Source organism: Chiloscyllium punctatum, chromosome 1, assembly GCF_047496795.1.
Source record: "Chiloscyllium punctatum isolate Juve2018m chromosome 1, sChiPun1.3, whole genome shotgun sequence".
Taxonomy (NCBI): Eukaryota; Metazoa; Chordata; class Chondrichthyes; order Orectolobiformes; family Hemiscylliidae; genus Chiloscyllium; species Chiloscyllium punctatum.
This window is the reverse complement of record NC_092739.1, coordinates 67,469,067-67,490,217: the sequence shown is the minus strand read 5'-3', so window position 1 is coordinate 67,490,217 and position 21,151 is coordinate 67,469,067. Positions and strand designations below refer to the sequence as shown.

General features: G+C 37.3%; 1 protein-coding gene across 7 annotated transcripts in view; it reads left to right on the top strand.

Moving 5' to 3' along the window:
• Positions 1 to 20,101, top strand: part of pds5a (PDS5 cohesin associated factor A) — a 224,731-nt gene extending 204,630 nt beyond the window's left edge. For 3 of the 7 annotated variants that reach the window (XM_072567817.1, XM_072567818.1, XM_072567816.1), the window contains exons 30-34: positions 2,103 to 2,248; positions 8,078 to 8,195; positions 11,423 to 11,775; positions 11,966 to 12,116; positions 15,856 to 17,734. In XM_072567817.1, coding sequence (XP_072423918.1) covers positions 2,103 to 2,248; positions 8,078 to 8,195; positions 11,423 to 11,775; positions 11,966 to 12,116; positions 15,856 to 15,900 — 813 coding nt within the window. In that variant the 3' untranslated portion in view covers positions 15,901 to 17,734. Of the gene's footprint in view, positions 1 to 2,102; positions 2,249 to 8,077; positions 8,196 to 11,422; positions 11,776 to 11,965; positions 12,117 to 15,855; positions 17,735 to 18,505 lie in introns of those variants that run through there. The other 4 variants (XM_072567820.1, XM_072567819.1, XM_072567821.1 and 1 more) reach the window with 4 other exon arrangements.
• The last annotated feature ends 1,050 nt before the right edge of the window (positions 20,102 to 21,151 follow it).

The following is a 21,151-nucleotide window of genomic DNA, read 5'->3' as shown; positions in this document are numbered from 1 at the left end:
TCTGGGTTCAAATCCCACAATGGCAGATGGTGGAATTTAAACCAATAAAAATCTGAAATTGTCAATTTGGTCAATGTCAGTTGTTAGAAAGAACCATCGCTAATGGCCTTTAGGAAAGGAAACTGCCATCCTTACCTGATCTGGCCTACACGTGACTCCTCTTGGCAATTAGGGATGAGCAGTAAATGCTGGCCTAGCCAGCAACTAATCTTGTTAATAAATTAATTTTAAAAATTAAGATTCAATTTCCTCAAGATTGTTTCATTGTCTTTGTTGCAAGTCAGTCATTATTTGCTTAATGCTCCATCCACTGGTACAACTAATGTTCAGATCCAAAAATACTAGTTGCGTCATCATTTAGGGTATGTTATTCCTAATTACCAAATTTCTATCAGTGCTGATTCTACTGAGGAGTCAGAATCTGTTCATTCTTCTGATCATCTGCTATTGTCTAATCTACCTTTTCATGAAATGTGTGCTCTGTTGAGGGAAATGGTGGCTTGGCAGTAATCTCTTTGGACTAGTAAACCAGAGGTCTTGGTTTGTGGACATTGGTTCAAATCCCATCTTGAGGTTTGAAAGTCAATTAATAAACCTCCTAGTCTGAGTAATGATGACCATGAAACCATTTGTTTCTCTAATGTATTTTAGGGAAGGAAATGATGCCAGCCTAAACAAGTCTGGCTAGATATTATATCAGACAACAGCAATATGGTTGACAACCCTCTGAAAAGGCCTAGCAAGCCACTCATTTCAAGGGAAGTTAAGGACGGGCAAGATTACTGGTCTTTGCAGTAGTGCCCAATTTCCAAGGAACAATCTCACCTTGTAACTGCATCAAAGTAATGACATAGTTGAATCTAAACCATTTCTCTCCATTAGTGTCACTAGTTACAGTTGGTTACTATAAATGTTGGGTTTTCAGAGGATCACTAATTTTATTATTTTTCCACTTTTTTTTAATTTGGAGTTACTACTGTTAGACTCCCTGTCCTGCTATGCTTATCTTTCTCCAACTCGCTACATTCACGTATTCCCTTTCCCTCCTGTCCTACTTAATGGTAACAATTACCCTTATAGTCATTGTCTTTAGAAACTCGGCTAAATTTTAGAATGGCTCGAAAGATCATGAAATGAAGTTGATGTAATAATTAACAAGGTTTTTAGCCTGTTAATCGTGGAAACTGTTAAAGGCATGACATTTTCTTCCAACTTTTTATATCAGCTTACAATAAATTTAAAATTTAATTTTACGAATAGAATAATCGATATAAAGGCTGACATCCATGCTATTGAGATGTTCAAATAATCAAAGCTTGGTTTAATTGAGAGTTTGATTTCAGTTATTCAGGAGTGTGTTATCATCAATGTTTGAAACAGTCATGAGTTTCCTGGAATTCAGAGTTCTGTTAAATGTGCAATGTAATTTTGAACTACTGTACTTGAATATTGTTCATAAAATTAACACTGATTACAATATAAGAAGTTTATGTAGATCTATATGCAAGATCCTTCTTTCACTAGTTGCTTGGCTCAATGTGATCCTTTGGGTGTAATTTCAGTTTTTAAAATGAGCTTCAAGTGAAACAATTGTATACTATTTGAAAACAAAATTATGGTAGTATGTTCATTTGATAAGAGTCATTACAGTGATCTTATTTTTCACTGTGGTTAAATCATAAAAATTGGTGGTGGTGTTGCTTTCATTAGTCATAAAATCATTACCCAATTTTCTGAAATATAATTCTGTATTGTCAAAACATGACAGATTTTGATCCATCACAGTGCAGGTTGTCACATGCATTGTACTTTGATTATCCATTTTGTGGCATGTAAGTGATCTGTTATATCATGCATTTTCAGCAGCATTGCAGTAGTCTGTTTATTAAATATTAATTTCAGTATTTCTGGACAAGTACCAGCTGAAGAATACAGCAGTTAATTTTTCCCAGTAAATAGTTCAGGTTGTGGCATATTGACTTGTAGGATTCCAATGCATGATAACTTCTTGTTTCTGCAAAACGTTTCAAACCTGTTAGTTCATTTGAAGGATGAATTTTTTGTGGTGATTCATGCATATGTTTTAACACTATTGTTCTCAGCCCAAACCAGCCACTGTACTGGGTACAGTAAATAAACCTTTGTCAGCTGCTGGTAGAAGACCACAAGACAGAGCTCCAGGGTTAGAGATGGGAAGTAATATAAGTGGAAACTCCGAGCCCAGTTCACCAGCCCCAAATAGGGGAAGGTAAGCTATCACACTGTTGTGCTTAACAGAAGAATAGATTGGACCTTTCACTGTTGTTGGGAATTATCAAAATTATATAGACTTGGAAAGATGTAAAGAGCAGAAAAGATAATTTATTAGCTAATAGCTAACTACATTAGCAAGTTTATTACCTAATGTAATAGCTAGGACAGTGAATGATGAAAATAGGACAGTGAAGTTTGAACTGCTGCATTTTGTAATGTAAGTACATACTCACTGCTGTTAAGTGTGTTCCACATTTTTAACTTTGTAACTGTGAAGGTGAGTGATATATTTCAATTGAATTGAACTAGCTTTATTGTCATGTACTCAAATGAAAAGTTAAGTTGCTATTGACAGCATCATCTTAGGTACAAAGGTGGGTAGGTACAGCTTCAGTTACAAGATTCCAAGATTTCCAAGTCAAGGTGGTACAGTTTTGCAGAGGAACCTGCAGATGGTGATATTTCCATGCATCTGTTGCCCTTGCCCTTCCAGGTGGAGCGGGTCACCTGTTTGGAAGATGCTGTTGAATGAACCTTAGTGAGTTCCTGAAGCACATCATGTAAATGGTATAAATTGGTGCCAGTGAACACTAGTTGTGGATAGGGGTGCCAATCAGGTGCGCTGTTTTGTCTTGCATGAGCTCCTTGAACATTGTCGGACCTGCACTCAGCCAGGCAAATGGAGAAAGTCCATCTTGAATTGTGTCCTGGAGATGGAGCGTAGATTTTGGGAGCTAGATGCTGAGTTATTTGCTGGATGATTCCAAGCCTCTGACTTGATAGAGTTACGGTATTTAAATGGCAAGACCAGTTAAGCTTCTGGCCAATGGTAATGTCTAGAATGTTGATGGTGGGGAGGTTCAACCGTAGCGTTGCTGCTGAATATCAAGAAGTTCTTTCTTGTTGCAGATGGTTATTGCACTGGCTGATCAATGGCAAGTAACGCTGGTATTACATATCTGCAAAGCTTTGATATTGTGCAAATCTTGCTGAATATGAACATGGACTGCTTCAGTATCTAAGGAAGGACAAATAGTGCTGAATATTGTGCCAGCTTCACCCTGTTTTTGATAACATGCTAAAAGAAATGCTGTTGATAAAGTACCTTAAGATAAGAACTAGGAGCAGGACTGATTATGGCTAATCTTGAACTTCTTTGCCACTTTCCTGTCCATTTACCTTATCCTTGAGACATCAAATATCTCTCTCTTTCAGTCTTAAATGTATTCAGTGATAGAATGTCCACTATTCTCTGAGAATTCAAAAGATTCACAGCCCTTTCTTTGGAGTAATGATCATCTTTACCCTTATCCTGAAATTGTGGTCCTATACTTTAGACGAGGGAGGTAGTGGCCTAGTGGTATTATCGCTAAGACGAATCCAAGAACTCGCCTAATGTTCTGCAGACCCAGGTTCAGAGCATGCCATGGCAGATGGTGAAATTTGCATTTAATGGAGTGTCTAGAAGTAAGAGTGTAATGATGACCATGAAGTCATTGTTGATTGTCAGAAAAACCCATTTGGTTCATTAATGTCCTTTTGGGGAGGAAATCTATCATCTGTACCTGGTCAGGCCTACATGTGTCTCCAGAACATTGACAATGTGGTTGATTCTTAACTGCCCTCTGGGCAATAAATGCTGGCTTAGCCAGAGATGCCAACATCCTGTGAGTGATTTTTTAAAAATTCCCCAGCCATTGGAAACAATCTCTTACTATCTATCTTATAAAACTCCTTCAGAAGCTTCTATGTTTCAATTGAATAATATTTCTTTTCTCTAAATTCCAGGGCATAAAGGCACATTTTAAACAGCCTTCCACAGGACAATGCCCTCATTCTAGGGACAATTTATTAACCATCTCTGACCTGCCTCCAATAGACGTATATCTATCTTCATTGGAGGCAAGCACTGGCATAGTATTCTGAATTGGGTCCCAACAAAGCCCAGTATAGTTATCACATAACTTCTTTATTGCAAGAGTCTTGGAGAACAGGAATGAAGGCCAATGGTACCGTTAAACCTACTTTATGTACTGTGTTCAGTTTTGGATGCCATAGCATAAGCCTGGAGTAAGTTCATCAAAACAATACCAGATTTATTATGAGGGCAGGTTGAATAGATGAGGCTTGGGTCTCCTGAATATGGACAGTTAAGGTGTGATCTAACTGAATTGCTTAAGGTGACAGAATAATTGGTTGAGAGAGATGGGGAGAAACTATTTTCTGTGATGGAATTATTCAGTACAAAGATACAAAACTTAAATTTTAGGATGCTTTATCTAAGGAAGCTTCAAAGCCATATTATGCATACTCATCATTTCAAAATGGAAGTTCAAGAAAGAATCTGAAATTATGTAGGTGTTTTCGTGGACTTCCAGCAAATGTTCACCCTCCCACATTTATGACCATGAGATGTAGGAGCAAAGTAGGCATTTGGGCCCATCAAGTCCTGGTCCAACCATCTTCAGCTGCTTTATCCAATGACCTTTCCTCCATCAATTGATTAGAGGTGAGAATGTTTGATGATTGCACAATTTTCATAACCAATCATGATGACTTAGTTACTGTTGAAATGCAAAAAGACCTGGACAATATTAGGGTTTGAGCGCAAGTAGCATTTGCACCACACACTTACCAGCCAATGACCATCTATAATAAAAGACAATCTAGCAAAGCCCCTTGACACATAATGGTGTTACTATCAATGAATCCCCCACTGTCAACAGCATGGGAGTTACCATTGACCAGAAACTCAACTACAAGAGTAGGTCAGAGGCTCAGAATACTGCAGCAAGGAACTCATCACCTGACTCCCACAAACCTCCAAAACACAAGTCAGAAGTCCAATGAAAAAGTCCCTACTTGACTGCAGCTCCAACAACACTCGAGAAGCTTTATATTATTGAGGACAAAGCAGCTCCCTTGATTGGCACCACATCCACAAATGTCCACAACCTCCATCCCTCAAGCTTAGTAGCAACAGTGTACTATCAATAAGATGCACTGCTGAAATTCACCAATATTCTTATACAGCACCTTCTAAACCCATAACCACTTCCATCCAGAAGACAAGGACAGCAAATATGTGACAGCACCAAGAACTGCAAGCTCCCCTCCAAGCTATTCAGCTTCCTGACTTGGAAATAAATTGCCGTTCCTTCACTGCTGCTGAGTCATATCCTGAACTTTTGACCCTAACTGTGTTGTGTCTACCTATTGCATGTGGATTGCAGCAGTCTCCCACCAAATGCCACTACGATGGGCAGTAAATGCTGGTCAAGTCAGCAGCATCCAAGTCCCACAAATGGAAAAAATTGATAACCCAGTCAATGACACCTACATCCCACAATGAATATTTTTTTAAAGTTATGATCTGCCATTTGGTGAAAAATTGACTGATTTTATAATCCTCAACTCCACTTTTTTGCTGTTTCCTCATAACCCTTGATTCCCTTACTAATTAAAAATCTGGCTATCTCAACCTTGATGTACTTAATAACCTAGACTTAACAGCCCTCTGTGGTAAAGATTCCCAAAATCCCCTGAGAGATGAAATTCTTCCCCATCATGGTCTTAAATGTGTGGCCTCTCTGGTACGACAGACTCTCTAAGGGTAAAACATCCTCCCTTTATCGACTGTGTGAAGGCCTCTAAGAATCATATACTTCAATCAGGTCTTTTAACATTCTCCTAAACCGCAATGCATACATGACCAAATTACTCAATCTGTCCTCAAAGAAAATGTCTCCTTACCTGGGATTAACCTAGTGAACTTTTTCTGGACTGTCTTCAATGGCAGTATGCCCTTAGGTAAAGGAACCAAAACTGTTCACAATATTCCAGATGTCGTCTTATTAATATTTTGTACAGTTTAGTAAAACTTCCTAATCCTTTTGAAATAAAGGTCAGCAGTCCATTTGCCTTCCCTATAGCCTGCTGAGCACGGATGTTAGCTTTTTTGATTTATGTTGAGGACCTCCAAAATCCTCTGTGCTGCAGCTTGCTGTCTTTCCCTATTTAAATAATGTTCAGCTCTTTTGTTCTTCCTGCCAAAATGCAATACCTCTCATTTCCACACATTCCTTCTGATAAATTTTGCATACTCACTTAATCTGTCTATATCTCACTGTAGTTCCTTCTCATTACTTTGCTTTCCACTGATTTGAGTTATCTGCAAATCTCACTATTGTATATTCACTTCCTCCTGATTTATTCTGTCCTACAGACAGTTATTGTTAGAAGCCTATAAATTATGCTGAACAGGGTCATCTTTCCCTTGTTATTCGTTGTCTCCATCCATCAATATTCTATATCATTTGATCCTCGATCATGCTATCATATTAGTACTGTTAAAGTTGCACTGCTTCCCGTACCTTCCCTTCCTGACTGTCTTTTCAAAAGTCGTACATCACTAATATTTAGTTCCTAGCTCTGATCTTGTAATGTCTCGTCACAGCTATAAGATCATACTCATTAGCCTATGTTTGTGCTGTTCAGTTATTCAGTTGTTTTGAATATTATGCATATTTAAGTAAAAAGCCATTTATTTTGCCTTTCTGCCAGTGGAGAGATATACCATATAGAAATAGTTTGGCTGGAAAACCAGCTATTTGCTGTAGATCTCAATTCTGCATGTTTTTGTGTTGAGCATCACTGCTTTCTGAAGCTTACTTTTTGCTCTGCATATGGAGTGACCAATATGAAATTCTCCATTTGACCTGAAAGACGGTATCTAGTGTATTCACATTGTTTAAACATAAGGAAAAACCTTAGTGTATTACTAGTTGTTCAAGGTACGTGTAAAGATTTTTAGCTTGGGTGCTGGTTGCAATTGTTGTGGGCATGTGTGCTGAGCTGGGAATTTGGTTTGCAGACGTTTTGTCCTCTTTCCAGGTGACATCTTCAGTGCTGTGGAGTCCCTTGTGAATTTGTTTTTTTAATTAGTTGATTGTGTTAATTGCCCGTTACACCATATACTGCCTTGCATATACACAATTCAAAACACTTTCTAGTATACAGTATTTCAACGCATTATAGTCTTCTGTTGTTGCATTCAATCAAATCTCTGCCACACTCAAACTTTTTACTGAATTGACTGAAAATTGAATTAGGCAAACTTGCTGTTTTTTAAAAAAAGTTGAAACTGCCATAGAGTCTTCACATTTATAAAATAATTAATATAACTTGTATATATGTTATAGGTAATATGAATAATAAAATTCTATTGCAGTAGAACAATGTTGAATAATAGTATTTTGGCGATCCTAAATATGATAGCATAAGATATAATTGGAGAAAATACTGTAAAATCAAACTAAATGGTACAAAACTTACCTTGGATGAAATAAATCCACCTTTATATTATTTTTGAAATATGAATAATGCTTATTGAAAAGAGGATTGTTTTGAAATGCCTATCAGAGTACCTGAATTTATAGTTAGGATATTTTTGTAAGATCAGCTTAAAATCTGGATGTTATTTATGTTCTCCCTCTGAATATTATGATGTTAGTAGCTGAGATGCTGTTCCTGCTCTTCTAGTATTTGCACACAGTTAAACCCATTCAAATCATATATGTAAATCCTGTTGTCTGTACATTCTCCAGATGTGTTGTCTTTTTTGCTAACTTACTTGTCTAACCAATGTTTGAAACAGCTGCATGGGCAGTTAAATCAATTTTAAGCAATATTTTGACATTCCTAATGCCAAATTCAAAGTACAATTATAGTGACATTTGTAGTGTAACTATTTGAATTAACTAATTCTGCTATGGTGCTTCTGATTTTGGAAAGATTATTTGCATCTTTATTTAATTCATCGCAGGGAGCAGAATTCGGAAGTTCCAGAAACAGAAGTTAGTGAGAATGAGGAAAACCCAGTCATATTACTTACGGTTGTACCAGCTAAAACGGAGAAGAAGGATGAGCCAGTCAGAAACAAGGTGCAGTACGCTTGGTCTGTTTGGATCTTGGACCCTTAAAAGTCACCACAGCAGTCTTGTTTTTTTCCTGACCTTAGAAGGAAGGATGGGAAATAAATTTGATATGAAACGCACTTTTCACTATCTGCCCCTTATCAAATCCATATGCTTTGTATCCATGTCTTTCTTTTGGAAGAGAAAGATGAGCATTTATGGCCAATTGTGATTTCTAATGTACAAAAATTCACAAGAAGGAAAATGTATGGTCACTTATTGAGAGTCACTTATTGTTATACAGCCATTATGACACTGAACAGCTATGTAGTCTGTCAACTACATGTTACTCTCTAAAGGACTCCAGTTGGTCCCACTCAACTACTCTGTCCCAATAGTGTTGCAAATTTATTTCCCTCAACTGCCTATCCAGTTTGTTTTTGATTGAAATGGACTTCAGTAAGGCGTTTGACAAGGTTCCTCATAAGAGGCTGGTTAGCAAGGTTAGATCTCATGGAATACAGGGAGAACTAGCCATTTTGATACAAAACTGGCTTAACAGAGGGTGGTGGTGGAGGGTTGCTTTTCAGACTAGAGGCCTGTGACCAGTGGAGTGCCAAAAGGATTGGTGCTGGGTCCACTATTTTTTATCATTTATATAATCGATTTGGATATGAACATAGGAGGTATAGTTGGTAAGTTTGCAGCTAACACCAAAATTGGAGATGTAGTAGACAGCGAAGGAGGTTACCTCAAATTACAATGAGATCTTGATGAGATGGGCCAATGGGCTGAGGAGTGGCAGATGTAGTTTAATATAGATAAATGCAAGGTGCTGCATTTTGGGAAAGCAAAATGATACGCTCCGAGGGATTGTTGCTGAACAAAGAGACCTCGGAGTGTAGGTTCATAGCTCCTTGAAAGTGGAGTCGCAGGTAGATAGGATAGTGAAGACGGTGTTTGGTGTGCTTTCCTTTATTGATCAGAGCATTGATTATAGGAGTTGGGAGGTCATGTTGCACTGTACAGGATGTTGGTTAGGCCACTTTTGGAATATTGTGTGCAATTCTGGTCTCCTTCCTATCGAAAAGATGTTGTGAAACTTGAAAGGGTTCAGAAAAGATTTACAAGGATGTTGGAGGATTTGAGCTATAGGGAGAGGCTGAACAGACTGGAGCTGTTTTCCCTGGAGCGTCGGAGGCTGAGGGGTGACGTTGTAGAGGTTTATAAAATCACAAGGGGTATGGATAGGATAAAGAGACAAAGTCTTTTCCCTCAGATGGGAGAGACCAGAACTAGAGGGCATAGGTTTGGGGTGAGAGGGGAAGGATATAAAAGGGACGTAAGGGGCAACGCTTTCACGCAGAGGATGGTGCATATATGGAATGATCTGCCAGAGGAAGTGGTGGAGGCTGGTACAATTGCAACATTTGAAAGGCATCTGGAGGGGTATATGAATAGGAAGGGTTTGGAGGGATGTGGGCCAAATGCTGGCAAATGGGATTAGGTTGGAATATCTGATCGGCATGGACAAGTTGGACTAAAGGGTCTGTTTCCGTGCTCTATGACTCTATGAAATCATCTGTTATTTTCATTATTTGCTCCCATTATCCTCATAAGCAGTAATTTACAGGTATTTGCCACTTGCATATATTTTTTACAAAAGCTGCTTCCCCAAAGGTGTCCTGCATCTCTGGCCCAGAACCTTAAATCTGTGCTCCCTGATCCTCAAACTCTTTTCTTTATCTACTTTTCCTACTTTGTATATCTTTTCAAATCTCTACTCTTGCTCCATAATGGACCAACCCAGCTTCTCAAATATTATCTTGTAACTAAAATTCCATAGAATAATTTTGCTAAACCACCTGTGCGCACCCTCTTATGCATCCTCACATTCTTCCTAAAGTGCGATGTCCAAAACTGGATGCAGTACAGCTAGTTTTTCAATAGCGTGATGTTTTTGTTCTTTTGCAACCTCACTTTATAGAAAAATCACACTTTAAAAACTACACTTAAAGTGCTGGCAATGTAATTGCATTACAGCCAACACACGTTTTAAAAGTTTGTGCCCCCAATTCATCAATTGCATTACAGAGAATTCGCATTAATAAAACACGCATAATAGCAGAACTTCAATTGTGTCCTAACTGGACTTTTGTAAGCGTTCCTCATAACTCCTCTCCTTTTGTACTCAATACTTACTTCTATAAACACAATCCCACATGCTTTGTTTACTGTTCTCAATATTCTCACAGATTAATACACATGAATCTCCAGGTATCTCTGTCCCTAAACATTCTTTAAACTATGTTATTAATGGTGTATTGCATTTCCTGGTTTCTTATACCAAAATGCAACATCTCTCGCTTCTCTGTATCATGCTCTGTTTGCCAGATACCCAAGTTTGGTATTGTAGAAAAAATGTTTCTGTATTCCTAATCTTAAATCATTTTATATACACCAAAGAAAAGTTGTCCTAGTACTGAACTATGGAGAATATCACTGTAGCCATCCTCAGTCTGAAAAACATACTGTTTTCTGTCCATAGACCATTTTTTATGAAAGCTAACACTACAATTCCAGCAGCCTGAATTCTGCTAACCAGCTTTTTATTTAGTACTTTTGTTAGACACTTTTGTATAATCCCTGTAGGCACCAGCTATTGTTTTCCATTCATCTGCCTTCCCTGTCACTTCATAAAATCTTCACTTATTAGTCAGGCATGATCTGCCTATTCCAAATCTGTACTACCTATCTTTTAATTAGTTTAACTCTCCGGGTCCTTCTTAACTTTTTTCCTCTCAAATTATTGTTTCTAAACTCTCAATCACCAAAATCTACTGTTGATGTTAAACTGGTAGACCTTCAGTTACAAGTACATATCCTTGCGCCCTTTCTCAGATATTGTCATGTTTGCCAATCCTTTGAATAAATCATATCAATATACTTTATTTAATTGCAAAATATATGGTTCTGGTCAAATTGGATTGAAAACATTTCATCCTTTCCTCAACTTTATTATAAAATCTTAGAGACAAGCTATGCATTATCAATTTTGTGCCTTATGGTAAGATGTCCTTTAAACATGGACAGCTGACACATTGCATTCCACCATTCGAATGTTATTTTTAATCAATGGGTTTTATAAACTAAAACAAAACTTCTTCAAAATAGAATCATGAGCAATAGCTTCTGTAATTATCTACTGCAGTATTACGCATTGCTCTGTGTACATTCTGTCCTCCTTATAATAGGAGATGTCCTCTGAACAGTCTTTACCACCACAGACCAGTACAGAACGTGGAAAAAAAAGGACAGCGCCAGCTGGTTCCGAGAATATTCAGCAGATAACAGAAGAGAGAAAATCTGAAGAGTCAGCAGCACCGGTTCCACCCAAAGCCAGACGAGGCCGTCCTCCCAAAGCTGTATCTGAAAGTAATACTGCAAAGAACTCAGACCCAAACAAAGCTGCAGGAAGAGGCAGGAAGCGAGTTGCAGCCAGTCAGGAGAGTCCTGCAGAACCAGAAACGACAAATGTTAAAGTACCAAAACAGCAAGAGACAAACGTCAAGCGAACATCAGCACAGAGACAAATGGATCTACAAAGGTAGTTTTTGTTGGGAGGGGAGCTTTTGATGAATGTTTATTTCTCTTTGTCTGGTTTTTTACTTTCAAAATTTGCTTTTGTCCTCTCTGCCAGCTTTAACAAGTTAATAACTAAATAAACATAACACGTCAGTTTAAGGGAATGAAATAGAATTTCCTGCTACTGACTTTGAGCCCTATTTATTTTTCAGAATCCAGGTTTTGGACAGTGATGGATATTCAGTGATGGATCTAGAGTCTACTCCAGAAAGTTCAGCTGAGGAACTGGATTTGTTTAAATCCTGTGAGAGCAGCCAGAATGAGGTTGATAACACAAAGCTAGCAGAGAGAGGCTTCCTTAAGGTGCAGTAGTATTAAAGACCAATTGTAAAATCTTATTGAAAGAGACAACATGAAAACATTAAGACTAGCCTAACTAGGGTTAGGTGGAAGACCTTAAATGAACTGTTTTAGGCTCAGAACACTATTGAAAATCAGCTCTCTTACATCTTCCTCATCTGGAGACGTCCAGGTCCAAAATAAGTTTCTAACTCTGTGAAATAGCCAAGACTCAATGCAGCCAAAATCACTTTTGTTAACAAACTCATGATTGACGAAGGTGCAAATTTCACACACTAGAGACTCCATCAATAACCCATACCATAACATAATGCAAGTTAAAATAATTCAAATTCTACAGGTCTGTTGCAAGAAACTGAGATGTTTGATTTTACTTTGTTTTTTTTTAAAGTTACTGTGTGCCATCTGTGGTGAGTTGGCAAGTTGGATACAAAACTAGCTTGGTCATAGAAATCAGGGTAGTTGTGGGGAGTGTTTTTCTGACTGGAGGTCTGGGACCAGTGGTGGGATCTCTATTGTTTGTACTATATATAAATGATTTGAATGAAAATGCAGGTAATCTGATTAGTAAGTTTGCAGATGACACAAAAATTGGAGTTGTTGTTGTTAATGAGGAAGATTATCGATGGTTACAGGAGGATATAGACAATTTGGGCATAGAAATGGCTAATGGAGTTTAACTTGGATGAGTGAGGTGGTACATTTTGGGAGGTCAAATGCAAGAGGAAAGTATCCAGTAAATGGCCGGATCCTTTGGAGCATTGAAAACAGAGGGATCTTGAGGTGCAACTCCATAACTCCCTGAAAGTGGCCATACAAGTGAATAAGGTGGTTAAAGAAGGCGAATGGCATGCTTGCTTTCGTCCGTCAGGGGACTGAGTAAAGAAGTTGGCAAGTCATATTGCAGCTAATTAAAACTTTAGTTGGGCCACATTTGGAGTATTGTATGCGGTTCAGGTCACCACACAACAGGAAGGGTATGGAGACTTTGGAGTAAGTGCAAAAGAGGTTTACCAGAATGTTGCCTGGATTGGAGTGTGTTAGTGATAAGGAGGCTGGACAAACTTGAATTGTTTTTGCTAGAGCATCAGAGTCTGAGGAGTGAACTTATGGAAGTATATTAAATTATGAGAAACATGGATAGGGTGGAAACATCAGATATTAGGAGGCTTAAGTTTAAGGTGTGAGCGAAGAAATTTGAAGGAGATGTGCAAAGAAATTTTTTTCACACAGAGGGTGATAAGTGCCTGGAATGCCCTGCCAGCGGAGGTGATAGAAGTGGAGATGGTAGCAGTTTTTAAGAAGCACTTTGACACAAAAATCCCCAGGCAGGGAATAGAGGGATATGGACCATATGCAGGCAGTTGTGATTAGATTAGAATGGCATCATGGTTGGCACAGACCTGGTGGGCTAAAGGTCTATGTTTTTGTGTGTCTCCAAGACCTCCCATATGATTAGTGTCACAAAAAAGTCCTTGAAGAGAAGTTCAGAATTGGAAGACAAGTGAAATGGTGTAAATGTTGGAAATCTGAAGTAAAGGTAAAAACAAAGTGCTAGAAATCCTTAGCAGGTCAGACAAAACTGCTGTGAGAGAAACAAAGTTAATTTTTGAGGTCAATAACCTACCATCTGGGCAAGTGAAAGGTGACTGACCTAAACCTGTAACATTTTTTCTCTGTCCATGGATGCTCCTAGACCTGCTAAGTATTTCCCGAATTTTCTGCTTTCTTTCACAATGGGAGAGTGGTCTTCGACCTTCCAGCTGGTTTGCCTGGAGAGAACTAGAAACTTCAAATTTATATTTGCATAAAGTGGTAGAAAAAAATCCTTGGGGTTCCCTCACACTGAGTTTCAGATGCATCTTTGGAATGTTCATCAAAGTACAAATCGGCCTTTTTTACAAGAAAAGACAGGAAAAGATGAATAATCAAGGTGATGGCTTCCTTAATTTTAGTTTAGGGTATGTTCTTTCTCAGATTGTTTTTTTTTGTTTCAATATGACTTACTTTGTAATGGATAATCTTCTGGTCAGCCTTGAAGCTTTTGAGATTTCCAAGGCAGTCGGCCTCTGATGGTTGTTCAGTTCTTGCTGACAACTTCTTAATACTCTTCAGTATTTCACATTGATTTGTGAAGTGAAGGACAGTTTTTGTGTTATAGCAAATCATTTGAAGCTGGTGTAGAAAATCCAGGTTTAGATGTTAAGAAATCTGTTTTGGATCCCTTTAAAATATTTCATATGAAGATAAAAACAGAGTTGTATGGGATGCTGACAGTTTCAGCATCGGACTATCTGTGGATGTTCTTTGAAATCTGATATCATATGATGACAATTTTGAATCTTCTAAAGACATATAACTTCCACTATTTTCTAAATTAAAAAGTTTTTCCAAGAATTGTCCATGTGCACTTTTATTGCCTCTGCTTCTGAATCCTCGGCGTTTAGTTTTATAAACTGACATCTTGATCGTAATAATCTCAGCAAGAAAAAGTGTAATCAGCCAAGTACACATGAACCAAATTGACAAAATCTATTAAGCATACCCTTTGTTCTGCCTCTTCAGTTTATTCAGTTATTTCCTCCCTTGGACGACTAAAGATAAAACTATTGAGAATAAAAACTTGTGAATTTCATCTTTCCCTCTTGTAGAATTAAGTAAAAGCATATATATTCTATTATTAGAGAATTTTCTTAGCTAGGGTTGTTTCCCCAGTGAGGACTTCACGATTGATTGTGTCACATAATAAGGTATATGCTGAGCTTTGGTGCAAATATGCATAGACTAACATTACAGATTTCCTTTGACTGTGAGGATTCAATATAGTTGCTAATGTGGAATATTTGCATTACAGCTTGTGTACAATGCTTTATTCGAATGTTTGATGCTGACACAAAGTAAGATCGTGCTAAGTCTCCCAAATTCCAGTGTTGACATTCTTTACCATGGGCACGAAATTCACTCAATATGTGTCAAAAAAATCTGTAGTTCTGAGATTCTTACAGGAAAGGGTTAAAAATAACTTACTCCTATAAATGAAACTACCTTATCAAAATTGAGCTTCATACCCTTTTAACAAGACAGCATTCTAAATATGCAACATTTCCTCTTGCCATCCTAGTTGCTGCTGAAACTAAGTATTTCTAGAAAAGACTGCTCCTACCAATCTCTTTGACAAGTTGTCTGTCAAAGCTCGATTATTTAGAATGACGTCCACTAATTTATCATTGAATTTAAATTCCTCATCCTTCCATCTTTCCAAACCTTCACGGTAACTTTTGCTGCTTTACATTCCTTCTTTTCCCCTTGCTTTTCTAATTCTAGCCCTCTGCTTTGTCCCTCACACAAACTTTCATCTTTAGCAGCAGAACTATCTGCGATCTCAACCCTGTTCTCTGAAACTCCCTCTGTAAACCCTTCTTGTTCTGAACCCATCTTTAAAAGATTTCTCCAAATCAATTCCTTAACTCAACTCAAAGCTTCGAAATCAAACTTCTTCACCTCCTAAAACTTCCATAAAGCATCTGTATTTGTTCTCCTGTGTGGTACGTTCTTGGATATTAAAAAAAAACTACAAGTTGTTACTTCCACAAAATTGTAAGCACTCTTTTGCATTTGATCTCACAGAAAATACCAATTCACAAAGCAATCACAATATACATACATATATAATGTGTGCCTGTTCAGTACGACAATTTCTTTGTTTTGCTTTCTTCAACTTTTCATAATTTGTTTTGTGTAGGTAAGAAGAAAGTCCATGCCAAAGGGAAGGAGACAAAGGCTGTAGAAAAGAAGTATTCCTTGCCACTGAGGGAAATGTACCACATAAAAGGATTTGAGATACTATACAAAACCTTAAATTAGTTTACACAACTCCTCACCCTCAAAACATCAGGACAGCACTGCATCAGAGTTTTAGTTAAGATATTATTGAACTCCTTCATTTAAATCTAATTGAACATTTAACTTTGCAATGTTGGAACGGCAGCATTGTAATTCCCTGGGATTATTTTTATGAAGCATTTTTATATGTTAAGATTACTTAACTATTATCAACACTCATAAAAATAATTGCTACATCAGGATTTTGTTACAAGATGTCTTATTTAACCATTTTAATTATGCATCAGTAATTTGACTGCAGCAGTTTACCTTCCAAAGTAAGTTATTACACTGATTTGTGAAGCCATTAGTGGTGCATTATCGTCATGCGTTACTATCAATTTTTTCAGGCAGAAGCATTTGTATTATTTTAAATAGTCCCATATTGAACAGAATTTCATTTTGGTGAGTGTGGAAGAATGAAACTATTGCTTAAAAGAGCAGTTGGATATACACTTATAATATTTGGATCTACTGCCATACATGTCGTAAAGACTTACAAAAAAAAGTGATTACTAAAGTCTGCTGTTAGACGTTGGGGATATTTTTGACACTGTTCTTTGAAATTTTTGCACTGAGTCCATATTGTTTATCCTTCTCAATAAGAAATTGCAGCAAGTTATGTGTATCTGTAGACTAGCCAGAGTCTGTATTTACAAAAAAAATCATATTTTTGTGTAATATATATTAACAGTTAATGGAATTTGCACAGGGAAATGTGGGTCTTTTGTGAATACAGACTGAAGTCTCATGATGGCATGATCATGGAATTGCTGCCTTTTGTGCTTTTCTCCCCCTCCACTCCAATGTATTTTCTTTTTTTTTCTCTTCTGCTTACCTTCATTTCCCCAGGAGAGTGAGGATGATCTGAAAATATGGAGTTCTCTACAGTTGCCAATGGCCAATAGGCAACACACTTTCTAGGGTGGGATTGGGCTATTTGTAATTATATCTACCCTTTCCCTACATGGTTGAGTTTACAATAAAACTCTACCATCTGACAACCCAGCTGAGAACTTGTGAAGTTGAACCTTCGTAGCAAAGTGCAAATGTTTGTTTAAGCTAGTATTTGAATTTGGGGTTCAAAGGACCCTTATGTGGATGTTCAATACTCTACTTAATGGGTTATTCTTGAATTGCAGCTTTTAATGTTGAATATTGGAAAGAGTAAAAATTAGAACAGGATGTTTTTAAAAAATCCTCTATCCTAACATTACCTTTTAAATCCTGCTTTTAGTAGTTTTAATTTATGAAAATTTATCAGAGGCCTTTTATGTTCTACTTTCTTATAAAAGTATATTGCTCTGAAAGGTAAATGGAAACGTTTTGAGTTTCAGATTTTTGTATCAAATCTTGAAGTAAATTGAGGTACTTTTGAAAGACCAGTTTTATGATGAAATGTTCAAGTTACCAGGCTCTGTAACCAATGATGTAAAAAATGAAGTGTTTTAGAAAAATTTGGATTTTGGCAGCTTGTGAAGACAGTTCAAAAAGTTCAGATTGTTAATGCATTTAACTGAGTGTTTTTATTGATATGTTTGAATTTTTTTTAAATACTATTTTTCACCAGTTTGTCTCCCAGTTCACGCTCATCTTTGTTTATTTTAGTGAAATTCGTTACAATTGCATCAATGTTGTGATTCCAGACATTGTTCATTGTAGTTATTGTGTACATTTTGATGTACACATGATCATATTTAAATTTTTGTTGCATAAAAAATAAATGCTTCTTAGGTGTTTCCTGGTTTCTGTTTCTCTCTCTCAAAACCTGTACTCCTGAACAATTTAACAGGATAGATTAATGGCAAGAGATGCGTATTGAAAATGATTCAGTCTATGTTTAAAATTTTAAATGATGTGGAGTCAGGAGCAGGGAAGGAGAAACTGTCCAGAGAAGATGAGCCTTCTTAGACTACTGGGAAACTTAATCCATCGCCACCATACATCATGAATTGAATCCTCTCACTTTTCTTCCGCCTTCAAAAATGCATAATAAAGTGGGAATTTTGGAGTCTTAATTTTCTACCTAAACCATTGGGGCACAGTCAACATGGTTTTAAAAAGAATTTATTTGTTGATAAAGGACTTGTTTTTTGTTTCCATGTCAACTTAAAAGGATTGATCAATCCTAGGCCATTAGCAGTAGCATCCTTGTGAACAGTTCACTGGCTTCAATGTTGAATCTCATCAATTAAGTATCCATTGACCATGGCTTATGAATACCTTTTATAGGAGGCCACTGTTGAATTTTTCTTATGCTTTAGTTATACCTTCAATCATGGTGTCATTTCAATTTATAACTGTAATGTCAACCTCACCTAAGATTAGTCTTTATTTTCTGAATCCTGTGTCTATGGATGACTCCTGTAGCTATTAATTTTTTAAAAATTTCTTTTCCAATTACTGAATCAAGCTGTTACTTGGAGTGCATAGCAGAGCTGAAGCTTTGTTAACAGGCTTGACAAGTTATACAGATTCACAGTAACCACCTATCTGTTTGGATTTCGCAGCTACAAACAAAACACAAGTCGTCACCAGGACAAGGCAGGTGCTGATATCTCCGTAAAACAAATTCAGCAGCTGGCTTTCTGCCAATAGTGAATTGTGCCTTAAGACATGTCAAATAACCACAACAGTCACTTCCTGGTATTTGTAGTACTTCCTTCCAATGTTGCATGACTTTAAGCAGTATGAGGCTTGCTTCAAACTCCGCAAAGACTTCAATGCAGCTGGCTTGTTTACTAGAAGACTAGCTTGATGAGCGTGTACTTTCTCAATTGCTCCAGGTCAGAGAGTTTCACAGTTGAGCTAAGCAAGAGGTATTCATGAGTATTGCAGGAAAACAAACCTGAGGAGTGGTTTCCAGCAATTTATGACCAATTTGAAGTTGTTACCAAGTCTTCTGGACTAGCACAACCTTTGATGCAAGACTTGTCTAACTCTAGGTTCTGTATCTAGAAGATAGATAGATAAAAGTGAAAGAGCACTTTTGTGCTCCAGGGAACTTAATTTTATATCTTGTTGGGAAAAAAAGTCATTAAGCAAACTGGTTTTAAATACTCCTGAGAAGTCAACTTCGATTTTATAAGAAAAACAAAGATGGATATAAGCTCTATTATATAAAATGACAGAATATGGAAATGCCCAAAGCTGCTAACCACCCACGAAAGTGTAAAGAAAATTAAATGTTTGAAAGGAAATTGTATTCAGCATTGAAACTGCAAATGTGCATTACCTCCTCCCCATTCCACCAGATGAAGTTTGTGTATGTTCTCTAGACTATTGTTAACACTTCCCAAAGCAACTCTGCAATTGTGAACAATGTACAATAAAAATATTGAAATCAATTAGGAGGATCAGTGTTATAGCAATCAACTATGAATGGCCTTAATAGATGGAACACACCGCATTACATATATGACTGAGGAACTCCAAAAAAGAACCTCTTGAAGTTACCTTTACAGAGAATGTACCTTATGAACAATCCTAACTATTTTGAGGACTACCAATGGAGTTTGAAACCTTTCGGAGACCTTGAACACTTTAGAATGCACATCAGCAGTGAATGGCTGCCATAATAGATCATAGCAAGAATTCCTGTGGACTGCATCCAATAGTTTTTTTTTAAATGGCAAATGGCACATTGTCATGGATTCAACTGTCAGTGAAGGATTGCACCTATTCAAGAAATCTTGAGTTCAGGGGAATACATGAAAATTGAGGGCTACCTTTCTCAAAACAAGTATTCAAACCTGTTGGACAGTACAGAAATATCTAGTTATCTTTTAATGGCTAAAGAAAGGTGCCATTAGGCAAAGAAAATTCAAGGTTTTGTTCCCTTTGTAATCTAAAAAGGATATTTATTTTCACTTGGCAATCTTACAAGATATCTGTCATGTTGCATTGAAGAGGAATGAAACAATTGAGAATCAGCATAATGTGCAGATTTTGGAATCATTCCTTGTAATATATTTGTGTTACTTGGTGACTGACCCAGGAAGTTGAGGTTGAGAGCCACGGATTTGTTTTAACATGTATATAGCAAATGCAATATTAACAATTATCAAACTATCAACTCACTTGATTAAATCTACTTTTCCAACTTTCCCAATGACTCAGCAGGTTTTTCCAATGCGTAATTGAACTGTATGGACCAAGAAAGATACCAGATTGGTGTCCTCATCTGTATACAATTAATTTGCCAGGGCAAAGGTGTACATGTGTTGTGACTAATGTCAGTGCCACTAAACTGGGAGGAGAGATTAAGTCAGTACTTCCTCCTATCACTAGCCTACACTGCCAGTGTGTTGCCCTGTTTTTGAGCCCACACTTGGTGCTGTGCATCCAGCTTGAACCTGGAATTGAGCAAAATGATTGAAGGAAATTGGACCTCTGACCTCGTGCAATCTGCATCCTGATCATGATTCCATACCCTTGTCTGCATTAGCATGCAGGTAAGTGCCAGGTAGAGAGATTATCACAGAAGGGATTGAATGCAAATCCTATGGACTTTGGGGAGTGCCCATGTGCTGTTCCAGAATTGAGGATATTAGAAATCAATAGCATTTGCTTTTTATTGGCAGCTGCAGGATCTCCTGAAAAATGCAGAATGGTTGATAAATTTTGTAATAGTGTCCATTATCCCACATTAGTGTTGTTTACATCTCAAATAAACCCAATTTCTGTTCAGGGATATCCAAGAAAATATTGGCACTAAAGGTTTAAGAACAGTTAAATTAGAATGCTTTGTTAGTGATTTTTGAGACTATTTGTAGCTCAGGTTGATAATAAGTATGTAAGTTAGCTCGCTGAGCTTGAAGGTTTGTTTTCAGATGTTTCGTCACCATCACTCAGTAACATCATCAGTGAGGGTCTCTGGTGAAGCGCTGGTGCTATGTCCTGCCTCTCTATTTATAGGTCTTAGTTTTTTAAGGTGGGTGGATGTCATTTCCGGTTCTTTTTTTCAAAGGAAGGTAAATAGAGTCTTAATCAATGTGTTTTAAGGATGGAGTTCTGGTTAGAATACTATGCCTCTAAGAATTCTCGTGCATGTCTTTATTTTGCCTGTTTTAGGATGTGTGTGTTGTCCCTATCAAATGGTGTCCATCTTTGTCTCTCTGTATAGCAATTAGTGATAGTGGGTTGTGTCAGTTGGT